Here is a 14,667-nt window from a genome sequence, read left to right on the forward strand (position 1 = left end):
TCAGTCCTTTCACACTACCACAAGAAAAAAAAAAAAGCCACAAAATATCAGCATTGATCGAAATTATTTTCTTCTTTTTCGAAGAATGAAACCAGGAAAATGATTTCACTGTTTGGCAGGTGCCATGTCTGCAGAAAAGCTGTCAAGCTTCCAACTATGAATTAAGATGCTGATGAGACTTATTCAAGAAAATCTAATAATACAAGTTAATAAATCATCAATGCGGCACATCCCTAGTGAAAATACAAAAATACCCTTATACATTATAACTATACAAGGGTAGTTTTGTCTTTTCAGAACACCATTTTAATCACAAATTGAGGGGTTTACCCAAATCAATAGGGGGGAGCATGTGCATGACCAAACTATCTTTTCAAGTATTTTTTTTGCCACTACTTGTGCCTATCAAAATCTCAACAGATTATGAGCTCTATAAACAATTCCCATTTTCATAAAAAAAGAAATTGAATAAAATAAAAGTTAGGGGATGACTTTATTATTAACTTCACTTGCCTTTATCTTTAATGATCCTAAGACTACTTTTAAACGTATAATTAATTATTAAATATAACATGCACATTCATTGTCTAACATCTGCCTTTACTGAACACTGTGGTCTACCTACCATATTTAAATTATTTAATGCTTCTTTTTTAGATTAAAAAAATTGCAAAGGCTGTTCAACCTCAACAGCTACCTCTTAATTAGGGATTCAGTTACTTGGTTTTGATAAACTAACTTTTATTACTAAACCAAACTGCTTTATACTTTCTATAGAACTGTCTAAGTACTTCAAAGTACTTAGTTGTAGTTTTAAATCAGTGGAAGGATCCTACAATGGGCACTGAAGTTTTTGTAACTTTGTTCTAGTAAAATGGGCAGAGAAAACAAAGTTTTCATTGTAAAAGGGTTAAAATTGTAAAGAATCAAAATTGAAAACTTTAAGGTCCCTTAGATGCCCCATGCATAGTGTGCTTAGCCTGGAACTTCATTAATTTTCATGAATTTCAATCAATACAGTGTTTAGAACCCCCATACTTTCCTCCAGGTCAACGGGTCAATTGTCACTAATATATCTTTTAATGGTTTTTAATTAGTGATATAGAGAGTTAGAGGTTGACCTGAATCGGAATTGTGAACAAATCACCGGTCGGACTGGCTGGGTCAAAAAGGGGTTGAAAACACTGATTGTGTGAATGTGAATACTGTATGAAAAGTCTCATAGTGAAAAAGAATGAGAGGTGCAAAAGAAGATTTGTATACAAGAGTGGTACATCTTTTATTTCCTTTTACATGTGAAGGGATTTTCATGTTCCCAACATCATCACAACAAGATACTTGATCAAGTGGTTAATAGATAGTATGCCACATTATTCTTATTATTTTAAGATTTTCAACATTTATTCATGAAATTGATAAAAAAAAAAAAAAAACGCATTTAAGCGTTCAAGACATTCACTGAATGGACAATATTAATCCATTTATTCTTCTCCACCTTAATCCACTTCATTTCTTTGGGATGGTAGTGTCTGAAACAAAACAAATGAAAAAAGCAATGAATCAGAACTCATGTTAGATTGTGTACATATTGAAAAAGCTGAATACATATTAAAATTTGAAACCATTTATTAAGATCATAAATCAGAATAAAAAAGAAAAGAAGAAAAAATTAAAGATGAAATGAGATCTTACCTCCACACTTCAATCCATGGGGAAGATCTCTGCCGCAGTATTTAGCAACATAGACCACCTTGGCCATGCTAATTGTCTGCTCCATCTCTTTGGTGATGTTCTGGCACACACATGTTATGTTGGCTTTCTTCACAACGTCACAACACCCTTGAGATGGTGGAACTTGTGGCCCAGACTTCTTAATGTACTGCAAGCATTCCTTCATTAAACCATCGATATCAGCTTTGCAATCCTGTGCCCACACCTGGTGTACGGCAACCAACAAAGCAGCTGCCAACACCAAACTCCCAACCTTATAATAAGCCTCCATCTCCTTCTCTCTCTCTCTCTCTCTCCTTTTTCTTTTCCTTTATCTTTCTCTCTTTACTCTCATTCCTTTGTATGGTGTAAGTTGCATGAAAGGAAAGTATATATAGAGCTATTTGAAGGTAAGGACTGAGGGCATGTTCTGAATGACATTAACCATATGAACTCGGAACTCCAAATTGCCACTCTTTTGATCATCCCTGGAATCTGCTCCTCTCACGGCTCATGAGAAATTTGTTTAGTTACCTGAACACGTTACTAGAATTCAATCAAGTGTAGGGCTGTAATTGGATGGGATTCAAATTTATCTATACCTCTGCATCCGCAAATTTGGATTTAAACCATAAACATTTTGTTGTGTTTTAAATGAATAAAAAAAATTAATTTTTTTAAATATGAATTATTTTTAACTTATTTATGCATAATAATAAATGTTTTAAAAACTGACTCGGAATTGAAACCATTTTAACCACTGGTAACAGTTCGTTGCAAAACTGAGTTGAACGGATCAACAGTTCGAGACTGAATAGAACCATTTCCAAACCAATAACAATTCGAACAATATATCAAAAACCAGAACGACCCATTGGTACCAGATTGACAGATCCTGAACCGAAAACCGACCCAATTGATTTGGGTCAATTGGATCCAGAACCGACCCACCAGCACTAGATCCTATAATTGGAACCGACCCAATCAGTTTGGGTCCATTGGGTTGGACCCACCCATTGTCAACCCTAAGTTGGGCCTAAAGGTGCTAAGATAGATTAAAGGCTCAAATTTAGTACAGAAGGGCCTCACTAGGTATGTCTTGACCTTGATGACCATTGACAAGGCAAAAGGTTTCTGGACTAAAAGCCATGACCAATGAGAAGAGAGCGGGTAACAAGGTTAAGGGTATGTAAAATCTGCCTAGGACTACATATGGCATGGCAATTCCATGGACTGCCCAGGCCTAGGTAGGGTTTTAAGGCACTGGTTCAGAATGCAACCCTGGCGCGTGGCCTGTGCATGTTGCGCCCTTGTGATAGAGATACACTAAAACATGCATATTTTAAAAGGTTTAATTTTTTAAAATGAATCATCTCATCTCTATAATTTTTATGAAAAAATAATAGAAAAAATATTAAACATTGATCATATCAATATGTACTGATACTCAATTTAATAGAAAAATATTAAATTGATTATTCGAATTTGAATTCTAATTCAAACGGATATTAAAAATTAAAACCTGAATTCGAAGTTGACTAGATAATTGAATAATTGAATATTCGATTAATTCTAAATCGATGGATTACATCCTAATTCTTGAAATCCAAGAATGAGCCTTCTTGTTCCATTTGAATGAATTATTGGAGAAAGTCTTAGCTTGTTTGCTTTGAATGAACAAAGGATACACACTATTTCTATAAATGAAGAAGACGAACAAACAAGCGAAAAAATAAAAAGCAAAAATCAAAAAACCTAATAAAATCTAGAACAAATGACGGAGAAGATGGACAAAGAACAAGGAGAAAGCAAGAGAGGGAGGGAGGGAGAGAGGGAGAGAAAGAGGAGAAGAGGGAGAGATTGCAACATTTTTTTTTTCATTTACCATAAAACAAATGGATGATAACTGCAACTGTGTTATTCATTTACTTTGAAACTCTCTTTTGTTTCATTGATACATGATCTTTGCTTTCAATATGTGCTATTCATTTCTTTGAAATCTCTTCTATGAAAATCAGCAAAACCCGATGTCGGGAAGGAAGTCAATGCAGGGGAATGAAAAAAAAATGAGATATACAAGGGAGGGAAAGGGGGGTGGGGGGAGATGAGACAGAACAGGTTGAAGCAATTAATGCACTTTTATCACCTATCAACTAATGAAAATATAAGTTTGAACCAAGTGGTCTTATCATGGTAGAAGCAATTAGTTCTTTTTTTTTATTTTTTTCATATTAAAATAAAAGTATATAATAAAAAGTTAAAGACACTTGACCAAGGTTCCAACTTTTAAGACACGTATCTTTCTTTTATATTATATTATCATAGTAATTGAATTTGGATGATTATCGAATCGAGTCGACATATATTCGAATTTGACTGTTTGCATCATTTGAATTATTCAAATTCAAATCGATTACATCAGATGTCGAATTTGAATTTGAATTTTTTAATACCATTGACAGCTCTGAACACACTTAGCATGCACTTAGTATATATGAAAGTCTATATTTTAATTGGTATTAGAGAAACATCTCATCCATGCATACCCATTCAACCTTATAGACTTCTATGATCAATTTGGCACCCCTGAAGGGAGCCTCTCATCTGGGCTCTCCTTCACCTTCTTCCTTCTGGTTTCTCTCCCTCCTCCCTCTCTCTCTCTCTCTCTCTCTCTCTCTCTTGAGAGAGCCTCCCTCTCAAGTTTTCTTAAGGTTTTTCTTTTGAGTTTTCTCAATGTTTTGTTTTCTCTATTCGTGGTTTGATTCTGTTCGAGGTTTTCACTTAAACTCATTCTTCGTAAGCGAATCAGTCTTTTGGTTTCCTCCTCTGTCAGTTTGCATTTCTCTAGCAGTTGCTGTTCATTGTGAGTCCTGTTCGTGGTTTTTCAGTTGATGCTGCACATAGTGAGTTTCCGGTGATGGCAGTCTTTTGGATTCCTCCTCTGTCAGCTTCGTTCGTAGTCTGTGGCGGATTGATGGATTGGAGATGTATTTGTTTTCTTCTATTGGTGATTTGATCTCACCGTTTTTTCGTTTGCAAAAGATCTTTTGATCCTCCTTCATCCATTGTCTTGTTTCGTTTTCTTGAGAAATTGTTCCTAGGTTTTCTGATTGGCCTCATCGGCCCTTTTTTCTATCAATTTCTTGATTGAATCAAATATGATGCTTATGAGCGATTTCAAAAAAAAAAATGATCGATTTGGCATAAACAACTTCTCATCCTGTTATTGGGTTACATCTATATATCATCATTCTTTAAATTTCAATCATTCAGACCATATATGTGAAATTTGGCCATGCATATATAATCTGAATAAGGGTATATATCCTTATGATTTGAAATCAAATTAAGAATGTAGAAAAGAAACCTAATTTATATACTATTGTTGATAACAACTGACTTTTATGCTTAAATTGTATATATTAATTGTTGCATTATTGAGAAAAGTGAGATTTGGCAGAGTCGTTTAACTCCTGGACATGGGCGGCACAAATCATTAATCCACATGCATTACCTCATGTATGTTCTTTGGCAATGCATTTTTATGTTTTTTTTTTCTTTTGTTTTAATATAATTTCTGTTAATTAACAAATTAACTTCTAGATATGTTATTCCAAAATTCTAACATTTATTCATGAAACAGAAAAGAAAATACGATATTGAAGGAATTCATCACTCAAATAGAGTGATAGACAATAATATTATTCTCTAGATCTATTCCTCCACCTTTCTATCCACTTCATGCCTATGGGATGGTGATGTCTGAAACAAAACATAAAACAATGAACCAAAATTTATGTCAGCTGATTGTGTAGTAGATCAACAGAAACAGGATGGATGAAATGGAATAATGGTAATTAATTAATAAAAATAGGTAGGTAGGTAACTAGGTACCTCCACACTTCTGGCCATGGGGAAGAGGTTTGCCACAGGTGTCAGCAACGTAGACCACCTTGTCAATGCTAATAATCTGTTCCACCTGCTGAGTGACGTGCTGACACACACATTGAAAGTTGGCATTCTTCACAACGTCACAGCATGCTTGAGATGGCGGAATTTTTGGCCCAATCTTGGTCACGTATTTCGTGCATTCCCTGATCAAACCTTCAATATCACTTTGGCATTCTTGTGCTGACACCTGCAGGTGCACGGCAGCCATCAATAGAGCTGCCATTATCAATATCCGAATGCTACAACCTGCCATCTCCTTCGGTCCTCTCTCGTTTTTCTTTTCTTCTACTTCTTCTCCTCGCTCTCTTCTACCTTCTCTTGCTTTGCTTGCTGCAAGTCAGATGCTGGCAAAGGCGGGTTTATATAGAGCCGTGTGAAGGCCTTTTTCTTTTCGAGCTCCAAATCGCTCATGCATCTTTTTCATCTCTGAGAGTCACGAGAAATCTGTTTTCCTCAACGCCCTTTTGAGTTTTGAGATTGAATGGAGATTGAAATGTCGACGTAGCTTTAATAAATAAATTAATTAATTAAAGAGGGCATTCAATTGAATTGGCATTTTCCAAAAGGCTAAAGTGATTGAACTGAATCACTTATTAATAAAAGCACGGTGGCTCGAAATTCGTTAGGAAGACCAAAGGAATTATCCACATCGATCCCATCTGACAAAATTTAGGTAATGGTTATTGACTAGCTGTTGGCCTGTTGCACGGGTGGTGTTTTAACAGATGAAACTTAATTTGTAGTTGATCTCTTTACGCTACCCGGATCAACAAATGTTATAAAGAAAGTAAGTTTGAAAAACGGACTAGATTTCTTGAAAATTTAAATTTTTATCATTAGTTTTCTAAGGTGGTAAGATTGAATTGAAAATTTCCAGGCTTCAGTAGATTGAGCTCAAGTATATATAGAACTGGATTACGGATTTTGATTGGGGATAACTTTGGCTGTTGGGGGCTACGGTGGCAAACGGGTGGATTGGGTTGGGTTGAGTTGGGTAAGGGTTGAATATCAATTCATCACGATTCATTATCAATCTTTGTTAAAGGGTCATAACTGACCCTAACCCTAATATATCCTGACCCACCCATATTGACCCACTTGATCCATCTATATTGACCCTTAGGTTGCATTTGGTTTGCGAGAAAGGGATGAAAAAGTAGGAATATTCTTTAAATATTCTATTTTCTCAAGTTTTATTTGTGGGATGGGACAGGAAAATTGTAGGACATAATTTCTCAGAAAGTGGAATGCGGGGTCACACCAAAACAATGCGACCCCGGTGGGAAAGGAAAAATGAGGGAAGGTTTATTGGGGCTTGTCAAAGAGGGTTCATCTTCTCCATTTTATGCGTCAAGCAGATCTCTCCAACAAATGACATAACAAACTTTGTTCTCATGTTCCCTAGTCAAGGTAAGACTACATTTAGATTCCTCGTGACTAGCGGTGGCAATTGGGTGAGTTGGGTTGGGTTTGGTTTGGTTTGGGTTGAGCTTCAACCCAACCCATCTAACCTGCCAACTCATTAATGACCCAATTATATAAAATTAAATGGGTTGGGTTCAACCCAATCCGACCCGCCCAAACCCATTAACCTTATGTTTATGTACTTAAAAAAAAAATAAAAAACTAACTCTCTCTTGACAAATAAGTTGGTCATAGTTTAATGGTAATAGTAGTTGTTATTTACACAAGTGGTGAAGGTTCAAATCACATTACATGCATGTTAGTTTTACACAAGCGGCGAAGCCATTTGACTATGTTTAGGTTTCAAGTTTAACTGAACCACTTAGGTTCAAATTGGTTAGAGCAACTTGAACTATCTAATTGGATTGTTTTTGAGCTAATCACACCAAGGGTGGTTGAACTGTTTAGATCTGGATCAGTCCTATTGGACTAGACTAGACTGGTTTAGTCAATGGTGGATTGACTTTGCCCGACCCATGTCAGGTTCATGCACTAGTTTTGGAACCAAACCAATTGGCCCAAAGTGGGTCAAGAGAAGTAAATCAGGCCAGTCTGAATTCGGGTTGGGTTGTGTGGATACGGGCCGGACCAGACAATCCAAACCAGGCATGGCAAGTAGGGCAGATGTCTGGACCGTTTCGGATTTGGGTCAACCCGGATTGGCATGTCCTGGGTCAGGTCGATTTCAGGATGGGCCAATCGACCCAAATGAACCAAACCGAGGTGATCAGGTCTGTTCATATTTAGACCAACTTGATTTGAATTTATGTCGATTTGGGTGAAGTGTGTTGATTCAAGACAAAACCAACTTTAGACCCAAATGAAGTGTGTCGATTTGAATTTATGTTGATTTGTGAAAACAACCCGCCCATCCAAGAATGGAGGTTTTGTGTCTGCAATAACATACTAGTATGAATAGAAATATTGTTTTAGGTTGGAAAGACTACCTATTTTATATTCAAACAAACCAGTTTCTTGGCCAATTCTGATTCTTTCTTTTGGAATGAAGACTCATCCCAAAAGAAAAATGAGGAACCATCATCATCAAATATTGTATTACCTTCTTCTCTATCGTACCTAAATGAAAACAAAAAATAATAAAGGTTAGGACAATTGTGTAGATATTATGATTTGGCATCACTACCTTTTACATGTGTTCTGTTTTACCAAGAATATGGAATTCTCCTGATTATGCACCATTAAAAAATCTGAAAATCTGTCAGCTTTTTTTCAGATTCCATTATTTTTCTGACTAGACTAGTAAACAAAACTTTCATAAAAATACTGATATTTTGAAAGAGTACACGTGAAAGGATGTTGTCATTATACTGCAAATGCAAGATGTTATTTGTTAAATGGACATAAGAAGAAGTTATAGCTCCATCCTATACCCAAGTTTAGAGAGTTCTTACATCAATAACAACTCTGGCATACTGCAACAGCTCCTCCTCATTTGGAGCTCCACTGTATTCTGCATAGTTTTCAAGCTCCGAAGCATAACCTAAATCTCCAACCTAATTGGACAGAAAATATTGAAGAATTTTAGCATGCGGGTGGGAGAAAAAGTGAAATTGTGGAATTTCAGCCACATGAAATATGAAACATTCCAGCAATTGAAAAGTGGGAAATGGTATAAGGACCACTGCTCACCATGCACTTTTCAACCAGGCATTAGCAGAGATATACCTTAGGCAATCAAAGAAAATGAAGTAGCATTAGAAGGACAAGAAATGAGAAAACTTACAATATCAGCATATATAACACTTGCACCACCACCTGCTACTATTGTCCAGATTCGTCCTTTAGGGTTCAAAGCATTGAACTTCAAGGACGCGCTTGTCCGCAATGTAACCCATGCATCAGTTCACCAATCTGCCTCTTGTAACTTTTGAGACAGATTCTGTACTCTAAAATACACCCCCTAAGAACTAATAGAATGTTAAAGTTCATGGAAGAATAATAATCAAGAATTAAAAAAAAAAAACAAAAACATGGGAGAATTAACAAAGCTTTTTGTAGGGCTCAGGACTTTGCCAAAAGGCAGTGGGAACTCAATGTTGCCCCACCTGCAAAGTATAGCACAACTTTATAAGACCAACACACCTTTTATGAACTCTCCAATTTTGTCTTGAACCTGAGCCAAGTAAAATATATAAGTATACCTTAAGTGTGGAAGACAGTAATATGCTCAAAAACAAAGCCAACTAGAATACATTGTACATGAAAACTGTTGAAGACTCAAATAGAGAAATAACTTCTTCATTGATCAAGGGCAGAATACATTGTACATAAAAACTGTCTCACACTATGCAGTAAACTTGGACCACCCATTATCTATCCCAAAATCTTTCACCATCCATTGCATGGTTTGAATTGGAGGGACACCAAAAATCACAAACTCCAGCAAATTTAAATTAATATTTAAAATCTTTAGATAGATATTTCCTTTTATTTCTTTCTAGATCCTAAAATATTGGTGCACTAAACTGACAATGATTATTCATCATGTACTGCAGGCATCACTGACCCTCTGGTTGAACAATGGCATACAAGCAGGCCACATATGCATAGGATGATGTATCATTTGAAAACAATGAAAACAACATGATTGAAAGTACCTCCAAAGGAAGTGTAGCAATCAATGGGGCACATGCCTCTGATGTCATAGGCTTCTCTGAAAGAAAAATTCATTGCCCAATGATGGTCCCGAAGATCTTCTATAAGAGTACACATGAACAAATACTGATCAGTAGAAAAAAAAAATTAAGATATTTTAACCTTATTCTCAATTTTGATCAATAGCTATGACCTAAAAACTTATTCTTATAAACATAATACAACTTACAGATATGATCCTCTCCTTCAACCTATTGCAGTAATTGAAGTGATCCCATTGCTGAAACTTAGACACAATTTTCTATGACAACAACAATAAGCAACCTCAACTTTAAATAAACTTATCTTCATAAAGCTTTAAATAAACTTTAAAAAAATCTAACAGTCCAAGTTCAAATACAATTAAGTGTGATTTGAGTTCAGCGCAAAAAAAATATACTATTAGTCAAACAAACGTATTACATACCTCGAGGAAAGAGATTCTTTGACTTCAATACCTTGGATAGTTGGTGAGTTAACAGCCGAAAGAGCATCGTTACTATCAAAAGCAGGGTAATTTGATGCACTCTTTTCAAGGGTTCGATGAATATCTGAAACTTCACCAGTTTTCAGGGGATAAAAGAATTGTAGAGTTCCCTACTTTCCTTTTGGTTCGTGATTGGTTCAAGAGAAATTGTAGAGTTCCCTTCCACTGTGGCATCTTCATCGTCCCTACTCGGATCTTGATGTTGTCACCCCTCTAAATTCTCTTCGGAATTAAGAAAAGAAACCTCAGCTAAATCATCAAATATAAAGTTCAGTTTCTTTTTGTTGGCTTCTACAGACAAAAGTTGTTCGAGCCGCTAACCATTCCCATCTCTATCAAAATTGACCTCTCTATTCATGCCTTTCATCAAATCGACCTCTCTGAAACGGTTGAGTATTCAAATCGACCTCCCTGTTCGTGGCTTCATAGTTCTTTGAATCGGTGGAGGAAGAGAAATAGTAAGCTCGGTGGAGAGTATTCCGAATGAAGGAGATACAGTAGTTCTCTGAATCGGTGAAGAAAGAAGAATAGGCTCGAAGAAGATAATGGAGATTTAAGGATTCAGTTCTCTGAATCGGTGGAGGAAAAAAGATGTATATACTCAAAGAAGGAAGAAGATATACCATCGAGGTTCATGGAAACCAAGATATTCTAGCGAGGGATTCGTCATTCGGTATTAACGATAACGACTCCCTCTCTTGTGCAACTAAACCATTTTGGTGGGACCCCTAAAATTTTATCATCTATTTATTTTTTTATTTTATTTGCAAATAACAACCATTGGACGCATGGTGCGGTACGTGACCTATTTTACTTAAAACTTGACCACCGGCTCTTGAACGGGTAACATTTTTTTGATTTGCCGATCATTGCTGACATTTACATAAGGCTACCGACAGAAAACCGCCGGCCTCTTCCATTTTTCTTGTAGTGTCGGTTGATGTCAGATGTCAAAACATGAACATTGTGGCCGGCATTGTTAAGGGAACCATTAGACAATCGGTTTTGTTTTATTCCAAACTTGATTTCTAAAATCATTAAATTTATCAATAACCTATTAATCCAGGCGGTCAAATTGTCGATTTGTTCAATAATTTTTGGCTGACTTGTATTTTAACTTTTTTTGTTAGAACAGACTATTCATTCGAACTAGATGATTAAACCGCCAATCCAAAACCCCAAAACAATTCCGATTCTATATTATTTTTTAAATACTTTTGTCCGTAAATACTGCATATTTGATTCCATCCATAAATCTATTTTCTTCCCTATGAGTTCCAGTATCGATAAGAATTCTAGTTCTTACTGTTCATATGTTATGGTATGAATATACCATACCAATTCGTTATGTATGGATGATGAGAACATTGAATGAATGGTCTAACCGTCAGAGGTTTGAACGGATGGCCAAAACAGAACCATCAGAGGTTTGACCATCCAGTCTGAATGGATGGTCTGTGTGTTGTTAACAAGTCAACAGTTTTTCGGAAAAGAAACAATTCAATTGTAAAACGAAACTATTTGATTAACGATTCTGGGCCGAATGGTCTAACCGTCCAGATCAACGATGTTTTGGAGACCATGTTATTAACTGAACCATCCTGTATTGTGGGTTAGGCTTTGAATTCATGAGATCAGCTTCTGTCAGGGCAAATCTGTGTCCACATTGTTCTAACAGTATTTTACAGCTTTGCATTGGGAATATCTCCCCATGAAATAAAGCATACTAGTATGGAGATATTCTCAGTGCAAGGCAGTAAAGATTGTTAGAATGGGCTTTGCCCTGACTGAAGTCGAACTCTGAACTCACGAACTAGTTATCTTATTTTTGTAAGAGCAATGACATTTTGGAATGATGTCCATTGTAGATATATATAGTTCAATCCAGAAAAGTTGAGCTCTCTTGAGGCCTTAAGGGCTTTAATCAAAAGTTCAGTCGCCTATTAGCCATGACCCAATTAAAAGATATTGCAGATTGGACTCTACAAGTGAAACGGTTTCAGGAAGTGGATTGGGGAAGTCGGGCTGGGTTAGGTCAGGTTGAGGCCAATCCTAGTCCAACCCTAAGTTCTAAACCCCAACTGTAATCCTACCCAACCAATTAACCCAATCCTAACCCTAATCCTAACTAAATTCCTTCAACCCTAAGACTTGGGATGGGCCCAACCCAACCTTCTTCCCATCCCTTAAAACCTTATATAATTTCTTGATTTAGATCTTAACTCAATTTTCATTGCATATATTAATCCTATGTTTCATTAGTATTTGTTTGTTGACGTTTTTTTTTTCTAATTTTTTGGTACAATTCAGAAAAACAAGTGTTAGAAATGACTATAGTTTATTATGAGTTATGACTTACGATAAAACATAAAATAAATTCTTTTTAAAAATATAAAATAATGTTATTAAGGTTTTAGTCTTTCTGATTAGGATTAAATGAAGTGATTATCTTATAAGAAATACATGATACTATATGATGGGGGCTATACAAATATCATGCATCTAAACAAATCAATATATGTTATATATTTATATATGATATATTACTATAGAGTCGGTTTCGGATTGGCTAAGGGATCAATCCTAACCCAACCTAAAGTAAAGTCGGGTTTATGAATTTCAACCCTAATCCTAACCCGAACATCAATCAGAACCCAACTTTGGATTGGGTTCGGGCCAACACACTCTATAATCAAGAGATCATGATCATGTGTTGTAAATCTTTTTGAAAGACGCCTGCTTGTGTTTTTACGATCTTTTGGATGGTTGGGACGATCCAACTTTGGTGTTAGATGTGGGGACCGGGAGGAAGAATTATACATATGTCCATGAGCTCTGCTTCATGTGATCGAAACCACTCTTGGAGGCCGTTTGCTAATAGTTGAATTGTTCCAAACTGATTTCTTTTTGAAGCCTGATAAGGTGAATTCAGTGCTCAAAAAAATATCATTGGCAATACAAATTGCCCCATACAGAATTTTTTTAAGTCCGATAAGACAAATTCATTACGTGCTCAAAGAAATATTATTGGCAATGCAAACTGCCTCAAACTGATTTTTTTGAAGTCTGATAAGGCGAGCGAGTTCATTAAGTGTTCAAAGAAATATTATTGACAATACAAATTGCTTCAAACTGAAGTTTTTTGAAGCTCGGATTAATTAGGTGCTCCAACTTCCAAGAAATATTATCGGCAATACAAATTGATTTTTTTTTTTTTTAAGACTGATAAGGCAAATTCATTAAGTGCTCAAAGAAATATCGGCAATACAAACTGCCTCAAACTGATTTTTTTTTTTTCAAGCCTGATAAGGCGAATTCATTAAGTGCTCAAAGAAATATTATCGGCAATACAAACTGCCTCAAACCGAATTTTTTTTAAGCCTCATAAGGCGAATTCGTTAGGTGCTCAAACAAATATCATCACCCCAAACTGAATTGCTGTCAGTTTTATTTTTTTTGGATATGGTTGCAACTATGCAAGATTCACTACATATATTAATCCTATGCATATTAGTCCAATGTGCAGGTCGGTAAATTCTTCGATGATAATATTAAATAAGCTCTTAAGTTAGTATTTAAGGGTATCAATGGACCGGTTTTGGATTGGATTCATCCAGTCCAAAATCAATTTGGACAGATTGGACGGACCAATGAGACATATTGGATTGGATCAATTTGGTCTAAAATATTTATTAGATTGGATTGGACCTGATCAGTCCATAATAAATTTATATTGAATTAGGTTGGATTAAATTAATATCTGGTTCATTGATATAAGATAAGAATATAGGTGTCAATGGATTGAGTTTGTGTTGAAACCAATCTAAATCAAAACAAATTTGAACAGATTGAATGATCTAGAAATTGAATTGAACCGGTCCACAATGATCCAAATATTCATTGGATTGGATTAGACCTGATCCATTTATGATGGATTCACATTGAACTGAATCGGATTCGATCAAATCCAGTCCAATTGACACCTCTAATAATATTTAACCCTATGTTGGTTTCACCTGCTGTGCAGGTGGATTTATTATGGAATCTCTTTCTGAGATATGGGGTGTAAGTCGAACAGGTTGAGTGAAATTTAAAGTCAACTCAGGCACAACTCTAACTATTGGGTTCAAGGTTGAACCTGTACAGAGCTTGGGGTCAAGTCCAAACTTCCCAACCCAGACCCAGCTCGAACTGAAATTCGACATATTCAGATGGGAAATAGGCACGGGTTAGGTTCGGGTTAATTGGATTTAAGTGAGCCTGTATGAAAAAGTTGAGTGAACCTATTTATTATTAATAATTTAAATTTTTTTATATTATATATATAAGAATGTTTGCATGTGTATGTATATACATGCATACGTGTGTCAACATATGTATCAAGCCCAGCCCAATAAATA

The 14,667-nt window shown here is 35.8% G+C and overlaps 1 protein-coding gene and 1 long non-coding RNA gene across 6 annotated transcripts; both read right to left on the reverse strand.

Annotated features, from left to right (window-relative positions):
• Positions 1-1,506: 1,506 nt before the first annotated feature.
• LOC148790148 (uncharacterized) lies at positions 1,507-2,002 on the reverse strand. Its single transcript, XM_088891529.1, has 2 exons — positions 1,693-2,002; positions 1,507-1,529 (listed from the first exon to the last, which is right to left on the reverse strand). The coding sequence occupies exons 1-2, from the start codon at positions 2,000-2,002 to the stop codon at positions 1,507-1,509; spliced, it is 333 nt and encodes a 110-aa protein (XP_088747655.1).
• A 3,314-nt stretch (positions 2,003-5,316) lies between these two features.
• Positions 5,317-10,939, reverse strand: LOC104608884 (uncharacterized). Of its 5 annotated transcripts, none has more exons than XR_016078447.1 (7): positions 10,208-10,939; positions 9,971-10,042; positions 9,744-9,842; positions 8,870-9,259; positions 8,538-8,639; positions 5,605-8,202; positions 5,317-5,472 (listed from the first exon to the last, which is right to left on the reverse strand). It is a non-coding gene; the product is annotated as an uncharacterized LOC104608884 (long non-coding RNA). The 5 variants fall into 5 exon arrangements; XR_016078446.1 differs by having other exon boundaries at positions 8,870-9,046; positions 9,229-9,259; positions 9,971-10,937; XR_016078448.1 differs by having other exon boundaries at positions 8,870-9,053; positions 9,229-9,259; positions 9,971-10,937.
• Between the last annotated feature and the right edge of the window lie 3,728 nt (positions 10,940-14,667).

This window comes from Nelumbo nucifera, chromosome 7, assembly GCF_055504915.1.
Source record: "Nelumbo nucifera cultivar China Antique chromosome 7, China Antique-T2T, whole genome shotgun sequence".
NCBI lineage: Eukaryota > Viridiplantae > Streptophyta > Magnoliopsida > Proteales > Nelumbonaceae > Nelumbo > Nelumbo nucifera.

Coding starts and splice junctions, on each gene's coding strand:
- LOC148790148 (XM_088891529.1), bottom strand. CDS start 2,002: ATGGAGGCTTATTATAAGGTTGGGAGTTTGGTGTTGGCAGCTGCTTTG. Junction 1,530..1,692: donor CCATGGATTGAAGTGTGGAG/GTAAGATCTCAT, acceptor GTTTTGTTTCAG/ACACTACCATCCCAAAGAAA.